Source organism: Chrysemys picta, chromosome 1, assembly GCF_011386835.1.
Source record: "Chrysemys picta bellii isolate R12L10 chromosome 1, ASM1138683v2, whole genome shotgun sequence".
In the NCBI taxonomy this organism is placed as follows: domain Eukaryota; kingdom Metazoa; phylum Chordata; order Testudines; family Emydidae; genus Chrysemys; species Chrysemys picta.
In genome coordinates this window covers 316,570,783-316,587,770 of record NC_088791.1, presented here as the reverse complement: position 1 = coordinate 316,587,770, position 16,988 = coordinate 316,570,783, and the positions used below count along the sequence as shown (strand labels likewise).

Here is a 16,988-nt window from a genome sequence, read left to right as displayed (position 1 = left end):
AAAGAGCCAATTTACTCTGATGATTCATATCCTCTTTTGAATCAGCAATCACCAGTTTTTCCTCCCACTTGTAGGCAGTAATTTCTGAAGCAGACTACTATTCTTCAGGTATTTAATTTAAAACCATTTTTATTTTACTTTGACCACAATGTGAAATTTTAAGACAGATAATGATCCAGAAATTCACTGCTCTGAAAAAAACTGTTGCAATGAGTTTAACAGATTTGCCAGGGTAAAATACATTAAATAACAACAGTGGACCTCAAAGAAAGTAACTGTATCTCTTTATTGTTAACCAATTAATGTTATCCAAAATATTAGATGTAATTGTAGCTTAATTGTACAACACAAAACATGATGCTAAGGGGAAAGCATGTTGAAATTTGCTTCACCAAGTACTCATTAAATGCATTCATAATATCTCTGCATCAATAAGTGTTCCCAACTATTGGTAATAACCACTCTGGTTCATTGTGAAAATCCACATTTCAAATCGTTGTTCCTGGTTATTTAGAAAAATTCACACAGCTTTATAAATGGATTAGATCCATTTTAATTCTAATCTATATATCGTAGATTTATGAACAGCAAATTTAACTGGTATTTATCAACACTGATAAACTGATGTAGTAATGTTAGTGCACACATTTCAGGAAAAACCATAAAAACCCATTGAAAGCACAGTATTTCACCTGCTATGGCAGATGGTTCTAACGCTTTGGAAATTCAAATGCTCATGCTTCAATGCAGGAAGCCTGAGATACACAAACTGTTCTTTCAATGCACTGCAAGTAGAAACAATAAACTTCCACCAACCTGTGTTTTGAAGCATGTGCACAACATTTGCACACCAGTCTTCTCAAGGTTAGCCAGCTATTTTTAGCTCCACAACCCAAAATATATTAAATCAACTTTATACCTTTTTCATGATATCATTCCACATAGTGTCTAACTCAGCAAAATCAAAAAAAAGCTCAGTTGAACTGTTCATAAATAACTTGAACCTATTGTGCCTGAAAAAATGTTTAATAAAATGGCATATTTTAATAGATAAGTGTATATTTATGAGTGCATAATACCAAATGGAAGATTGCTGAACCATCCTCAGAGAAAGCAGGGCTTTTTCCAACTAGACACTAACCAGGGTACTATAAAGTGAAGAATAATTGCAGTCCACGTTAGTTGTAAAATAATTTCTTAAAAGAAAGACTCACTTTCTATGAACTATTTAACCCTCTAAAATTAAAAAAAAAAATCTCGTTTAAATCTCCTTTTCCAGAGTTTGAGACAACTGAGTGACAATGATCAGACATCAGATACAATAACAATTACACACTGGCATCACTGAGAAATGAAGCTACAAGCCTCTTTTTTTCCAATTATGGGAATTTTCATTTGGTACAGAGAAACCCATAAACACATTAAGTCAAACACATTCCACACCCCTCCTGTAAGATAGTATACCAGTGACAGGTTACAGTTTTAATGTACATCATTTTATAATTTAACTCAACAAAAAGGCAGTTAAGCAGTATTTAGCACTATAAAGCCATCTTGAAGTAAAACAAAATCTTAAGAGTAAAGATTCCTATCTTTCTATAGTATTATCATAAGATGAAAGTCAATTTACACACTCAAGTTTACATGGTGTTTGAAGGACCTGTCATCATGTATATAGTAGTGAGGTAGGATACTGTCCCCTCCCTGGGACTGATGTTTTCATATGCTCCCTTGCCAGAAAGGTCCAGGTTTTTCTTATTGTAATTAAAATAATCATTAAAAAAACAGGATACAAGCTTCTTGTATTTTGTTTTTCTTTTCTTTGCTTTATTAGAACATTTCTACACATCTAAAGTGAAAAAGCAATACTTATTTAGGCCAATCGCAGACAACTGCTGCCCACAGGTAGTGTTCCATTTTAAAATCTCTGCTGGAACCTACTACCTGCCATCTAGACCTTTGTGAACAGGTAGGCAAAGAAAACCATCAATGATGACAGGACATGAAACACCCAAAGAATTCAGCTTGGTGAAAAAATGATAAAGTCAGCAATATCAAACTCCTAAGGAAATGTGGCAACATGGGAAAATGTAATTTCAAACTGCATCACACTGAAATAGTATCCATCAGTTTTAGGTTCAGATCTAATATCCTTTCTGACTTAGTGTTTTGGTAACACATACACTTGACAGCCATGATATAGTAAGCGCCAGTCTTCAAGAGAACAAGCGACACAAACTATGAAAATGAAAAATAAAATCTAAGACAATGGAAACCATATGCCCCCATTCCAATCTCCCTCCCCAAAAAGCCAAAGATGACAGACTGCCTTATTGTTGAATGGGTTCCCCTAAATTTGTCTTTTTACCACCACAGTCAAACTGGTATAAGTGCTTTGGCAAAGTGGGGTGCAATCTTCAAATCTGCAAAGGCCTGCTTGTTTCTCTGTTGGTGGTTCAGCTTTACGAAGAACATATATGCAAAGTAACAGCTCTCACATTGCTTCAAACTCATCAATACGTTGCTTTGTATTGCCTTGTCGGATTTGTCGAAGAGTCTTGTACTTGTCACGACCTGCTTTAACATTCTCAGCATGGAGGACATCATTTTGTGTTTTCTTGGTTTCATCTCTGGCTTGGGCCAACTCAGAACTTAGTGTCTGTGGAAATAAAATATTTGAGTTTCAGCATTTTCACTACTCGGCACCAAGACTTAGGATTTTCTGACAACATATGATCTACAGTCTTGGACAGGGATTTGCTAAATGCCAACCATATGCTTCCTGCTATGCTCAAGAAAGAAGTGAAAATACCTGACTGTACTGAAGCTGTTAGATGCATCATGTAGACTGAGGGGATAACAAACCTGGAAGCAAAGGTTCTTCACATTCTAGCATCCCAGGAGGAGAATTCTACTAAGAGCAAGGGAACAGAGTCTGGTAGGAGAAGCTAGGGCTTTACTTTACTTTAGTTTCTACTTAACTGAAAGGTTGCAGCTATTTACTTCTCTGCTTGAGTACCATGACCAGCACAGCAGGAGGATATGTACACAATTCAGAAAATATTGTTTGTTGGTAATATACGTATACTGAGAAAAAATAGGTGCTCACGTTCATTTTAGTATTGTCATAGAAAAATGGTACCCTTATGTTGTATTAGTAAATTGCTCAATGACAGATCACTTTTAAAAAAAAAAAAACTGAAAAAAATGAAACATTACCTTCTAGAGTCTAACCGTTTGAATGGAGATAAATTATGTCCTAACAGGTTTATATTTTTACTTTGCTTTTTACATTTATAGATACTGTGAGTTGCTGCTGAGAAACCCAAATAATACTCACTGGACAAAACACCAGTTAGTACGGTATAACAATTTTTGGTTCAGAAATTAAAGGATTAAGTTTTAAGGATTACAGTGTACTACAGATGAATTTACATTTTTAATATTTGATTGTAAATATTTGTGGTAGTGCAGCATCACATTTATATGTGCATTTTTTAAACTACACACAAAGTATGTAATTCTACTCCAAGTCTTATTTACTCAGTTTTGTGCAGTTTAGTTACAAATCTAGTAAGTGATAAAATATGCAAAGGAAACTACACATTAGAGTTTCACTTAAATGTGCTGTTTAAATACACAAGATTTTCAGCAATTAAGGAATGAAAAACTGAAGGCTTAATTATACCATTAATGCAACCACAAACCTTCATTACCTGGAGCTGTTTCTTAACACGTTCATTTTTCTGTGTCTCTGTTACCCGTTCTTCCTCACTTCTGTGGTTCATGACACCATCAGAAGACAGTTCTGCACTAGCTTCAGCATTGTTCTCATCATGTTCATCATGCTCATTCTCTGTTGGAGGAATAACTGGTGGTGGAGGAGGAGGAGGTGGTGGTGGTGGTGGTGGTGGAGCAGACATTACAGTCTTCAGTTCTTCTTTGGTCTTTTCCAAATCCTCTTGGGCTGCAAAAGCCTAAATAATAATACTACTACTTAGCATTTATATAGTTTCACCTTCAAAGTGATTTAAAAATAATCCAAGAATTAAAAAGAAAATAGTTTAAATGTCTACATATATGGTAACCACTCCTTCTGTACACTAGCAGAGTCATTTATAGACTGAAACCTGTGAGGATATAAGCCAGAGCAGAAAGGAGTTCTGATGAGAGTATTTTTCTCCACATTGCTTTATCACTCAGTATTCTGAAATTAAATAGATATTTTGTATGGTTTGAAGAAGCTGGAGGACTGGGTCTTTTGGGGTGGGATTTTTCAAAGGAGGCAAAGGCAGATATGCACCCAACCTCACTAAATTTCAATGGGATTTCTACACCTAACTCCTTGCTTTGAAAATCCCAAGTTAATACAGAATAAGAGTTTATTACTTTGTGCTGCCATTCTGAGGCTTCCTCTTCCTTCTTCTTCTTGGCCTCCTCTAGAAGTGCAATCTTGGCAGTGAATTCAGCAAGTTCTGCTGCCTAAAAACAAGAGAATTCAAACATAATATTTTCTTAAACTTAATTTTTTTCCATTTAACAGAAAGATCAGCCTCCCAATGGGATGAAAATGACTGGCCATCTTACAGTGAAAGAAACTAAGGGAAGCCATTCTGGTTCTCAACCAGATGAACCTGAAATATTAGGAGGAGGGTTTGTTTCAGAGTGGCTATACAGGATACATCAGTGAGGGAAGCATACTACGGCTTCCTTGTCCCCGCCCCCAAAGCTTATTTTCTGCTGTGGGTAGCAATACAGTGGGAGATAGCCATATTCTGTCAACCTCTCAACAATGATCTCTATGATAGCAGAGTATGCTGATGTATGCCACCTATACAGGTAATTTTAATTATTATGAAAAAATACTTCTATATTCTGGGTGGGATTTTCAAAAGCACTGGCCAACTTTGCTCCCAAAGAAGTCAATAGGAATTTTATCATTGATTTCACTGGAAGCAGAATTAGGCAACATTGAATGCTCCTGAAAACCTCACCCTGAAATTTTAATGTACAGTTTCTTTAAATAATACAAGTATATTAGTGTAATATGGTCCGATAATGAGCAATCGAGCACAGCATGTTACCAGACACTAAAGGACTGCAATGGCTCCTGGAGGTGACTATGGGAAAACCTACAAAGGATGTCACTACATGTTACGAGTAACATACTTCAGTATCAATTTTAGGTACTTATTGGCATTTTAAATTTATTATTAATAATGAACAGGTCAAACTATTGTGATTGCCACTTATGTAAAAGGTATCAATCTGCTTATCAAAGCTGGAATCTAATGGTCAAGGTAACTTACAAGTACCTATGTTCTATCAAGAAAGAGCATCTGTTTCTTTCAACAAAAAAGTAATTAATGTCAAACCCCAAAAGGCTGTATTTTCAACTTGTTGAAATAACTGTAGCTTGATTTCAACTGCTTACTAGCTGCTCCTGATTCTTCATCTGATCAGCAGCCTGTTTGGCTAGAGCAGCTTTAGCCTCTTCTGCAGCTCGACGGTCTTTTTCCAGGCGCTCTGCTTCCTCTTTTGCTCTCTTTCGTTCTTGATCCAGTTCTAGAGCTTTTCTTGTCTGTTCTTCCAGCTCTGTCCAAAGAAAGGTTCACAAAACACACCGTTAGCTGGTTTTTTTACTGATAAATATAAATGTATCAAATTTTATATTCTCTATGAAGTCAATAAATTACCCAAATTGTAAGTTAGTTAAATGGTGGTGAATTGTGTTCCTCATTTTCTGGGTGCCCCAACTGAGATGCTAGGGCTATGATTTGCAAAAATACTGAGTACTCTCAGCTGCAACTGAAATCAATAGGTGCTGCGCTTTCAGCATATAAAGGGTAATGGTAAGTACTCCGAAAAATCAGGTCCTAGGCAACTGAAATTGGACACTGAAATTTAGTATGTACATTTGACCTTAACTTTCTCTCTGCCTCAGTTCCCCACCTATAAAATTGAGATAATACCACCACCTAACAGGTCTTGTGGAGATTAATGTTTGTGAAGCATACAGATACAATAGTGGCAAGCGTCACAGAAAAGCCTATGAAAAAAATTAATATTTTTGTCTTCAGAGCAGGGTTTGAATCACATGCAGAAAATAAGGCTAAGGGGCACACTGAGCCATTTTTTAATATTTTGTTTTATTCTCATGGATAATTCAGTGAGATAAGGCTTCATCCAGGCTGATAGGGCTTAGTCTTCCCAGACTTGAGTCTAGGTCAGGATAAAACCTTAAAGATGAAAACTGCAGCAAGCAGGCTGTCTCTCCCAGCTTAGAGATGGAATAGCTGGGCAGAACAGAGCTTATTAAAGTTCTCAATGAAAGGTTAGTGTTCAGGTAAGGGGAAAACGTGTACAGACATTTGTTTTATCCCTTTGCTCTGTGGGTTAGGTACCTTTGGGTGCATAAATAATGCTTTGTTTCATTAAGCTGTTTTTCAGTCACTAATCAGCTGCTGTCACAGGCTCTCAGAGGAAAAGAGCTTACAGTTGCCAAATACAATTGGGATTGTCAGATTAACGTGGTTAGTAAACAGGGGACTGCAGCCCAGAGAATCAGTCTAAAAGTGGTAGGACTGAGTGGTTGCACCTAGACGGGGTGAAGGTAGTGAAACCTATCCCCAAAGGGGTGCCCTTGAGAGGAACTAAAAGGGTTCTGAAGTGCAGCTTGCCCTATATACCCATGACACAAAGATTCTACAAATGTGCAGCTAAGAACACAGAAAATTATACATCATTTTGAGTGAAATTATACATTGTTTTAAACAATTCAATAGTACACAATTCAAATAGCATATAATTCAACTTCTAAAAAATGCTGCAGTGTTTGAACTACAAATGTCAGTGAATGTTAAAATAAAAAAAATTGTATACAAAAATGTCCATTAATAAAAATGTCATTAAGTTTTGTGATTTTTATAAACAATCATAAATTGTGGAACTAAACTATTCAACACTTCTGCAAGGATTGAAATAAGAGGGATTACATAATGAATGAGAGTTTACCTTTTTGGGCCTTCATTGTCTGTTCTTCAATTTGTCTTAAGCGCTCCATTAGTTCTTCTTTTTCACGCTCTATTCTTTCCTTTTCCTTTTCCGCTATTTCCCTTTTTTTCTTCTCATTTTCTAATTGTGCTCTAAAAACAAAAAAGAAATATATTACACAGCTGTGCATGGGTGAAAAAGGGCTCAATTCTTCTTTCATTTACACCAGTTAAACTCAATTGAAGTCATGGAACTTATTCTCAGTTCACAAAGATGTGTAAGCAAGAGCAGAATTTAGTACTAAATGTTTCAGATTCAGTTTATCCTACAAATAAGTGTCAATAACTCAGTTATAACATTATTGCAATCTGGAATGTAGAAAGCCTCTTAACACAATAGAGCTCCAGAACCTGGGTCAAGGCTTGACCAAGTTACATTCAAGGGTTTAGTGCTGTTATGACCAAAGTTAAGGTTTTATCTCTGCTGAAAATCACAACTGTGATTTTTAAAAGGTCAGAGAACAGCCACGTTGTAACTGGGTTGAACTTGTATTGTATCAAGGGCCCTTAGATAGACAAGTTTTAAAGAATCAAGCAAAAGAGAGCTAAGATATTTAGCAATAGGAATAGCTTTGTGAGAAATTATTGAGCTTTCCATGAAGACACTGTTTGCATGTGAAAAGAGAAGGTTACTCAGCTAGTGTAGTAACTGTGGTTCTTCAAGATGCGTCTCCCTCTGGGTGCTCCACCCTACATGTGTTTGTGCCCATACACCTCAAATCAGAGATTTTAGGTATCAGTGTCTGTTTGGCCCACACGTGTCCCCCGTAGCCTCATGCCCTACACCCTCATGCCATGCATTGATGCTATACAGAGCTGTGCAGGCAAACCACCCTCAGTTCTTTCTCTACTGCGGAACTCGCTGAAAAGAACTCTGAAGCAGATGGGAGGAGGGTGGGTAATGGAGCACCCATGGGGGACACATCTCGAAGAACCACAGTTACAGCATAGGGTGAGTAGCTTCTCTTCTTCTTTGGGTAGTGTCCCTATATGGGTGCTCAACTCTAGATGACTATCAAGCAGTACCCTCTACAAAGGAGTGGGGCTTCACAGTGGAGTTTAGGATTGAAGACAGAACAGTAGGGCCAAATATGGCATCAGAAACTGAGGCATGAGTGATTGCATAGTGTTCAGCAAATGTATGATATCCATCTGGAGAGCCTTTGCTTGGAAATCCCCTACTTCTGTCTGCAATGGAGAGAAATAATCTGGGAGATTTCCTAAAGGTTTAGCTCTGTCCAAGTAAAAGGTTAATGTCCTCCTGACATTGAGTGTATGTACTGTCGCATCTTCTTTATCCTGGTGTGGCTTAAGAAGAAAACTGGAAGGTGGATAGGGTTGATTTATATGGAAGTCTGAAGAGAACATTGGCAGAAATTTGGGATGAGGTCGCAGCATGACCTTATTTTTAAAGAAGGCTGTGAAGGGAGAGCATAGCATCAGAGTCCCTATCTCACCCACTAATTGATTAGAAGAAATTGCTACTAGAAATTAAGTTTTCAGAGACAGGTGTAGAAGGGAGCAGGTGGCCATAGGTTCAAAGGGAGGCCTTGTAAGACATTTGAGTATCAAGTTGAGGTCCCATGCCAGTGTAGGGCATCTGATTTGAGAGAAGAGGTTGTCCAGTCCCTTGAGAAACTTCTTGTTACAGGACAAGCGAAGACAAAAAAAACCCTCTACCATATGATGGAAGGCTGTAACAGCGTCCTGCTTGGGGAATTTGGCACCACTGTGTGTGCGCAGAATTCATGTCTCCCACAGATTTCTTTGCTTCCCCGCAGGAAAAAAGACTTTGACAGGGAAGTAAAGGGAAGCTGCAACAGCAGTCACGCACTACTCCCCTAGCAATGCAGGTACATCATTTCAGGCACCTGGAGTAGCTGGCAGAGAGGTAAATCACTGCGGGGCTAGGACACCCCAGCCAGTGGCTCTTACCCTGAGCCAGGACCAGCTGATAATCCTGGCTGGGCTGGAGACAGTAGAGGACAATACTTCCTCTTCCCCTGCAAGGAGTGGCTGGGACTGTGTCAGACCCACCCCTAGAAACCTCCCCCACCTGCAAGAAGCTCAGCATCCTCCCCTGCTTTCTGCCCTCATCGCTCCTGAGCTGTGGGGGAGGGGTCACTGTACAGGGAGCTGCTCCCCAGCCACTCAATCCCCATGCATCTGGACCTCCCATACCTAGACACCCCTGCCAAGCTTCACCCAGTACATCCAGAACCCCCCTAACCCTCCATACCCCAACCCCACCCCACTGAACTTCAAACCTTGCATCTGGAGCCCCCCTGCATCCAGCCCCCCTGTTTCCTGAGCCTCACCCCTGCACCCCCACTGAGCTCCTTGCACTCAAACCCCCACCCTGATGCCCCACTCTCTAAAACACCCTGAGCCCCCACATCCAGACCCCCACATCACTGACCCCCAAATAGCTGCATCGAGGCCCCCACCCCACCCAGACCCACTCCCCCAGCACCCCCTCCCCCCACTAAGACACCCAGACCCCTCTGCTGAGCCCCAACCACATTCACCTGGAAGCCCCTGCAGAATCCCATTGCCCCTGGAACTGCCCCCCGCACGAGCCTCTATGCATCCAGATCCCCCCATACCTAGACCCCCACACTGAGTTGCCTGAACCCAGATTGTCCCACACAGAATCCTCTCACCCCACACCCGGATCCCCTACACTGAGCCCCTCCACACTTGGCTCCTACCTGGTTGAGCCTGCCTGCCCCACACCTGGTGCGCCTAGCGCAGAGGAGTATGACCCCAGGGTGTTTCTGGGGCAGGCCCAGGCTTTGTGCTGTGTCAGGGTCGGGTGCAGCCTCACTGCTGAGTCCGTGTCCAGGGAGTCGGGGGGCTGCAGGGTGATCTCCCACCTTCATGCAGCCAATGGCCTGTGCTCCCCACTGCCATGCTGGAGCCTCTGCATTTATTTATTGATTGACAAATAAAACTTGCAGAATTTTAAAATATTGTGCAGAATTTTTAATTTTTTGGCACTGAATGTCCTCAGGAGTAACAGCTGCCAAATGCACTTTTACAGAGCTTAAAGATAAACCTGTCATTTTTAGCTCTAAAATGATAATGGAGAGTATGTAGACAAAAGATGTTTTAGGTCACACCAGTGTTTGAATCTCATCCACTTTTTTTGTATATGTGTCATAAGCATAAGCATTAGCCATGCCTTCAGCTGGAGAGGTTGGGGTGACGGATTTGACCAGCATCCGAGAGAGGAGATAGGGGATGGTCTGGAAAACGATTGAGAAACAGCAAGCTGAGTGAAGTAAGGAAGCCATGTTTGTCACAGCCACATTGAAACTATGAGAATAACCTTGGTTCTCTTTATCTTGAACAGCACCTTGGATATCAGTGGAACTGGGGGAAATGCATACAGAATGACTGGACTCCAACGACGTGACCTGGATCACTTCTTGAGCAGAACTGGGAGCACTTTTTGGCAAACAGGTCTATCTGTGGGATGCCACAACATTGAAATATGTGGTGGAGTACAGTGGGATCTAGCTCCCATTCATGATCTTGTGAGAAATGTCTGCTGAGGTCATCCACTGTGGTGTTTTGTATGCCCAAAAGGTAAGCTGCTAAGATGCTGATCTGATTTTGTATGCACCAATTTCAAAGTCCCACTGCTTTGATGCAGAGAGAAGGTGATCTCACTCCCGCTTGGCAGTTTATGTAAAATATGCATTGACATGTTTTCCACCGGGATCTTTATGTATTTGCCCCTAATCTGTGGGAGGAAATGGATACAGACATTTCTGACTGCTTTGAATTCCAACAAGTTGACATGGAGGGTGGACTTGGGAGACTGCCATCTGCCTTGAACAGTGTTAGTGTCTAGATGAGCTCCCCATCCCAGTAAGGATGCCTCTCTTATTACTGATGTTGGAGACGGCTGAGCAAAGGGGACCCTTGTGAAAACATTGTGAGGGTTCTTCCACCAGTTGAGGCATTTTTTGACTACCAAAGGCATGGAGAGTTGTTTGTTTAAACTGTTTGCTTGGTGAGTAAACAGTTCTGAGCTACCCCTGGATGCAGTACATGTGAACTGTCCCATGATTTATTACAAAGGTGCCAGTCGCCATATGTCCCAATAGCTGAAGACAATTTCTGGCCAATGTTTGCGGGTTGACTTGAACTGTAGTGACTAAAGTGGCTAGGGCTACGAACCTGTAAGAAGGGAGGAATGCTTTGGCTGTTACTGCATTGAGGTAAGCTCCTACAAACTCCAGTCGTACTAGGGTTAAGGTGAACTTTTGGATGTTTAATTGTAGTCCCAGTCTGTGAAACAGGTCTACAGCCCTCTGAGTGGCCATCAAAGCTTCGTTGAAGGACCGCCCTTTGAGCAAGCAATCACTGAAATATGGGAAAATCAGAGTTCCTTGTTTGCGAAGATGAGCCGTTACCACAGAAAGAACTTTTGAGAACACTCTAGGCACAGACTAGAGAACAAACATGAGCACCACTTATTGAAAATGCTCTTGACCCAGAGTGAAGCATAGTAACCTTCTGTGGGAGTGCTGGATTGCTATATGAAAGTAAAATCTTGAAGGCTGAGAACCAGTCCCCTTGGTCCAAAGATTGAATTATTGCTGCAAGAGTGACCATTTTGAACCTCTGAATCTTTACAAATCTGTTGAGTAATCTTAGCTCTAGAACAGGTCTCCAACCACCATTCTTTTTTGGAACCAGGAACTACCTGGAGTAAAATCCCATCCTTCTGTGTTGTGTGGGAATATACAGTTACCTTTTCATAACTGTTGTTCTTCAAGACATGTTGCTCATGTCCATTCCATTGTAGGTGTGTGTACTTGCCACATGCATCAGTGGCAGAAGTTTTTCCTTGAGTGCTATCCGTAGGGAACTGGCTCTGGCACCCTCTGGAGTGGCGTGCATATGCACCAGTATAAGGGGTGCCACTGGCTCCCCCCACCCTCAGTTCCTTCTTGCTGGAAACTCTGAGAGTGGGGGAGGAGGGTGGGTCAATGAATGGACATTAGCAACACATCTTGAAGAACAGTTACGAAAAGGTAATTGTCTTTTCTTCGAGTGCTTGCTGATGTCTGTTCCATTGTAGGTGACTCCCAAGCAGTACCACCGGAGGTAGGTAGGAGCTCATGGACATGTCTATTGCAACACAGCTCTGTTGAAGCCATCATCATCTCTGGCCTGCTGAGTGATGGCATAATGTGTCATGAATGTGTATACTGAAGACCACGTCGCAGCCCTGCATATATTCTGGACAGGGACATGTGCCAGGAAGGCAGTCGAAGACGCCGGTGCCCTTGTCAAATGGGCCTTCACTATCAGTGGAGGCACAGTCTGCGCCAACTTGTAACAAGTACGGATGCAGGTGGTGATCCAATTCGAAATTATCTGAGAGGTCACCGGAAGGCCCTTCATCCTGTCAGCTACTGTGATAAAGAGCTGGGTTGATCTGCCGAAGAGCTTGGTGCGCTCCAAGTAGAACACCAGGGCGCACCTGACATCTAGGAGTGTGCAGCCACCTCTCCTCATTGGTCATGTGAGGTTTTAGACAAAACACCGAGAGGAAGATATCATGGTTGAGATAGAAATGCGACACCACCTTAGGCAAGAAAGCCGGGTGAGGCGGCAGCTGGACCTTGTCTTTGTAGAATACCATGTATGGGGGCTCCAAAGTGAGGGCTTTAATCTCGAAGACTCATCTCGGCGAGGTAATCACTACCAGGAATGAAACCTTCTATGACAGGTGGGAAAGGGAACAAGAAGCCATGGGCTCGAAGGGCGGACCCATGAGCCTGGAGAGGACTAGGTTGCGGTCCCATCGGGGAACCGGGTCCCAGATCAGCGGAAAGAGCCTTTCAAGGCCCTCCAGCAACCTGATCAACATCTCATGCGAGAATACTGATTTACCCTGGACGCGAAGATGGAAGGCCGATATGACTGCCAGGTACACCCTGATCGAAGAGAAGGCGAGGCCCTGGTGCTTTAAGTGAAGCAGGTACTCCAGGATGGACTGGCTCGGGGAAATACTCCGCTCTGATGCCCAGCAGGAGAAATGCTTCCACTTTGCCAAGTAAGTTGCTCTGGTGGAGGGTTTTCTGCTTTCCAAGAGAACCTACTGTACCTGACTAAAGCAGGCCTGTTTCTCTGGATTCAGCCACGCAGCATCCAACCTGCGAGGTGGAGAGAGGCAAGGTTTGGGTGCAGGAGCTGACTGTAATCCTGCAAGAGTAGTTGGGCAGTGGCCATGGGGCTGCCATGGCCAGTTCTATGAGCTTGCCGAACCAATGCTGTCAAGGCCATGCCGCTCATATGACTCGTGGCTTGTCCCTCTTGATTTCTGAGAGGACTTTGTTGATAAGCAGAATTGGTGGGAAGGAGTACATCAGGTCTCCCGACCATGACAGGAGAAAAGCATCGGAAAGAGAGCCTCTGCTGAGGTCTTGGAGAGAGCAGAACTGATGACACTTTATGTTCTGTCTGGTGGCGAACAGGTCCACTTAAGGAGTCCCCATTTCTGGAAGAGCTCCTTGATGATTTCCAACACCAATCTCGGGTCAATCTACTACTGCAGAGAGGTAAGTACCCTCGGTGGGATCGTGAAAACCTTGTCCAGGTTATGTGGACATAACCTTGTCCAGGTGATGTGTGGCCAGGAAGTAGAGTGCCACCAGCTACATTTGGAGGGGGTGCAGCCGGAGTCTTTCATGGCGGACAACATACGTGCATGCTGCCATGTGACCCAATAGTCCAAGACAGACCTGGGCAGTGGTGAGCAGATGTGCAGTGACACTGGCAATTAGATCTGACATTGCCCTGAACTTGGTCCCAGATGGAAATGCTCTGGCTCGGGTAGAGTTGAGCACCGCCCCGATAAAGTCGATCTGTTGGACTGGGATTAACGTTTATTTTTTTTAGTTTATCAGCAGACCCAGCGCTTGACAGGTGGCTTGCAGCATCTTGATGCTGAGTTGGACCTGGATCGGCTCTTGATGAGCCAGCTGTCGAGGTACGGGTAAATCTGTATACCCCGACGTCTGAGGTAGGCCACCACCACTGACATGCATTTCATAAACACTCTTGGTGCTATTGCTAGGCCAAAGGGGAGCACCGCAAATTGATAGAGGGTGGTGCCAACTACGAAACTTAGGAACTGTCGGTGACCATGGAATATCAATATGTGAAACTAAGTCTCTTTCAAATCGACGGCAGCGTACCAGTCTCGAAGGTCCAGGGAAGGAATGATGGAGGCCAGGAAGACCATGGGGAAATTCAACTTCTTGAGATACTTGTTGAGGTTCCACAGGTCGAGGATGGGCCATAGACCCCCTTTGGCCTTTGGGATTAAAAAAATATCGGGAGTAAAATCCTTCCGCCCTTAAATGCGGCAGGACACTTCCTCCACGGCTCCCACCCGCAGAAGGCCCTGCACCTCTTGAGTGAGCAGATGCTCATGAGAAGAGTCCCTGAAGAAGGACGGGGGGGAGGGAGGATAGAAATAAACTGGAGGGCATATCCCCCTGCTACTGTGCTGAGGACCCACTCGTCTGATGTTATAGTGGCCCACGTAGGGAGGAAGGGGGGCGGGTGGTTGGAAAATAAAAGGGGAGCAGGATCCAGGACACAGGCTGGAAGGTCGCTCTCGAGCACACCCTTAAAATGCCTGCTTACCACCCGTTGGTTATGGGTGGAGCTTGAGTGAGCAAAGGATGCCGGCTGATGGCCTTGCCGGTGCTTATAGCCCTTGTCCTTCTTGTGGAAGGACTCCAACTGAGGTTGGCTGCCAAACCTTTGTGTCTGTTGCAACTTAAACCGCTTCCTTGCCAGCCCCAGCGTGTACAGGCCCAGGGTATGCAAGATAGCCCTTGAGTCTTTCAGGCCAGGAAATTTACTGTCTGTTTGTTTGGAAAACAGTGGCAGGCCATCCAACAGGAGGTCCTGGATGGATTGTTGAACCTCCATTGAAAGGCCCGATGACTGTACCCAGGACACCTCCCTCACTGAAATGGCCGAGACCATGGTCCAGGCCACAGAGACTGCTGCACCTGAGGCTGTTTGGAGGGCTGCACTGGCCACCGCCCTGCCCTCATCGAGGATAGCCTGGAATTTCTTCCTGGGGTCCTCTGGCAGCGAGTCCACGAACTTGGCCATAGACTGCCAAATATTAAAATTGTAACAGCCAAGGAAGGCCTGAGGGTTGGCTACCCTCAGCTGGAGGCTGAAAGTAGAATACATTTTTCTACCAAAGAGATCGAGCCTCTTTGCCTCCTTGTTCTTAGGCATCGATCCTGGTTGGCCTTGTCTATCGTGCTCATTGGCTGCTGACACAAGCAGTGAGCTTGGGGCAGGGTGGGTATAAAGATACTCATACCCCTTAGTGGGGAACATAGTATTTTCATTCTGCCTGCTTGGAGGTGGGGGGCAGTGAGGAGGGTGTCTGCCATAGGGCCTTAGTACTTTTCACCACTCCCTCATGCACTGGCAATGCCACTCCTGCACTCAGTACATTAAACAGAGAATCTGAGGGCTCCGCCAGCTCCTTGGCTTCCAGACCCAGGTTTCAGGCGACCCTCTTCAAGAGCTCCTGGTGATCCTTGGCATCATCCTGGGGAACCGGGTGAGTGGGCCCCACTATCACCTCATGAGGCAAAGATGACGAGGAGGCAGGTACAGGTGGGTCTGCCAACTCCACCACTTCTGCCAGGGGAGACTCAGCTGAGGCTGGCTGGCCCTGGGGAGCCCGCTCTGATTCCGCGTCTGAGTCGGGGGCGGATGGGAGACTGTCACAGATCGTTTGTTGGATGCCTGTGAGGCCGACCTATGCCCCTGCGAGAGTTGGGGAAATCCCCAGGGGTTCCAGAGTTGCCAGGGAGTAGGCCACTGGCCCTGAGGCCATGCTGCCACTGGTGACCCAGCAGGGAATGCCTATGTGCCCAATGGATGGTCCTGGCCTGCAGGCAGGATCTCTTCCTAGCTGTCAGAGCCCGAGAAGGGACTAGGACTGTGACGAGGCCGCTTGTCTACCCCGATCCTGTCGGCTCTGGCCCTGGACCTCCATTGGGGATCTGTACGAGGGTGATGGCTTTCGGTGCCACGATCTGTGACCGGCGGCAGCGTTTGGTGGATCACTGATGGTACCCTGGCGATAGATGCCTTACATGTAGTGAGTGATGCCGCTCCGTTGACTGGTAGCGCGTAGACCGACGTGTCGGAGACCGTAGATTAACCATACTGGCGTTCTGGAGAAGGGGACTGGCCTGTCAACCCTCCGGAGTGGTGCCATGAGTTGGAAGAGCAGCTCAGGTATTTCTGGCACCGGGACTCTGTGGATTGGTGCCATGCCTCTGCGGGTCTGTGCCAGCCCACTGACCATCGATGCCTCAAGCCCGAGGAACCCTGCCTGGAGTCCAGGGACTGACGCCGGGAACTCTGGCAGGCAAGCCAACCCGTGTCCAGGGGCTGGTGGCGACGTTCAGGCGTGTGCTGAAGGGGCAACTCCTGTGGCGTGGAGCAGTGCTGCACTGATGGGGACCATTGAAAGGGTCCCAATGCAGGTTTACCCCTGGAACGGGGCACCTCACTGGCCTGGCAGGGACAGAATGTCCTTAGCGGCCTGAAAGGCCTCAGGTATGGATGGTGTCAAATGCCTCTGCTGCTTCCCGAGGTGGGAGGCGGGTCTTGAAGTGGGCTCAACTGCTCAGCGGGAGTCGGGGCCCGACCTCTGTCCAGAGGGGAAGAGCTGCCCTATGTGGGTCTTTGGTCTCCTCCGGCTCTCTCCTTCCATTTAGGGAACATAGGAGAATGTCCCCTCCCAGCCTTTCTTTGCCTTTTAGCCAGTACCAAGGATGAGTATCGGCGCCGGTCTGAGACCAGTGCCAGTGGCATGCTGCGCACCGAGGCCACAGTGCTAGGAGCAGAGTCCGATCTAGTCAG

General features: G+C 44.7%; 1 protein-coding gene across 7 annotated transcripts in view; it reads right to left on the bottom strand.

Moving 5' to 3' along the window:
* Positions 1-267: 267 nt before the first annotated feature.
* Positions 268-16,988, bottom strand: part of RDX (radixin) — a 123,304-nt gene continuing 106,583 nt past the window's right edge. For all 7 annotated transcript variants that reach the window (XM_024105839.3, XM_065581451.1, XM_065581452.1 and 4 more), the window contains 5 exons: positions 7,015-7,145; positions 5,435-5,595; positions 4,390-4,482; positions 3,717-3,977; positions 268-2,659 (listed from right to left, as the gene is read on the bottom strand). In XM_024105839.3, coding sequence (XP_023961607.2) covers positions 2,495-2,659; positions 3,717-3,977; positions 4,390-4,482; positions 5,435-5,595; positions 7,015-7,145 — 811 coding nt within the window. In that variant the 3' untranslated portion in view covers positions 268-2,494. The remainder of the gene's footprint in view (positions 2,660-3,716; positions 3,978-4,389; positions 4,483-5,434; positions 5,596-7,014; positions 7,146-16,988) is intronic.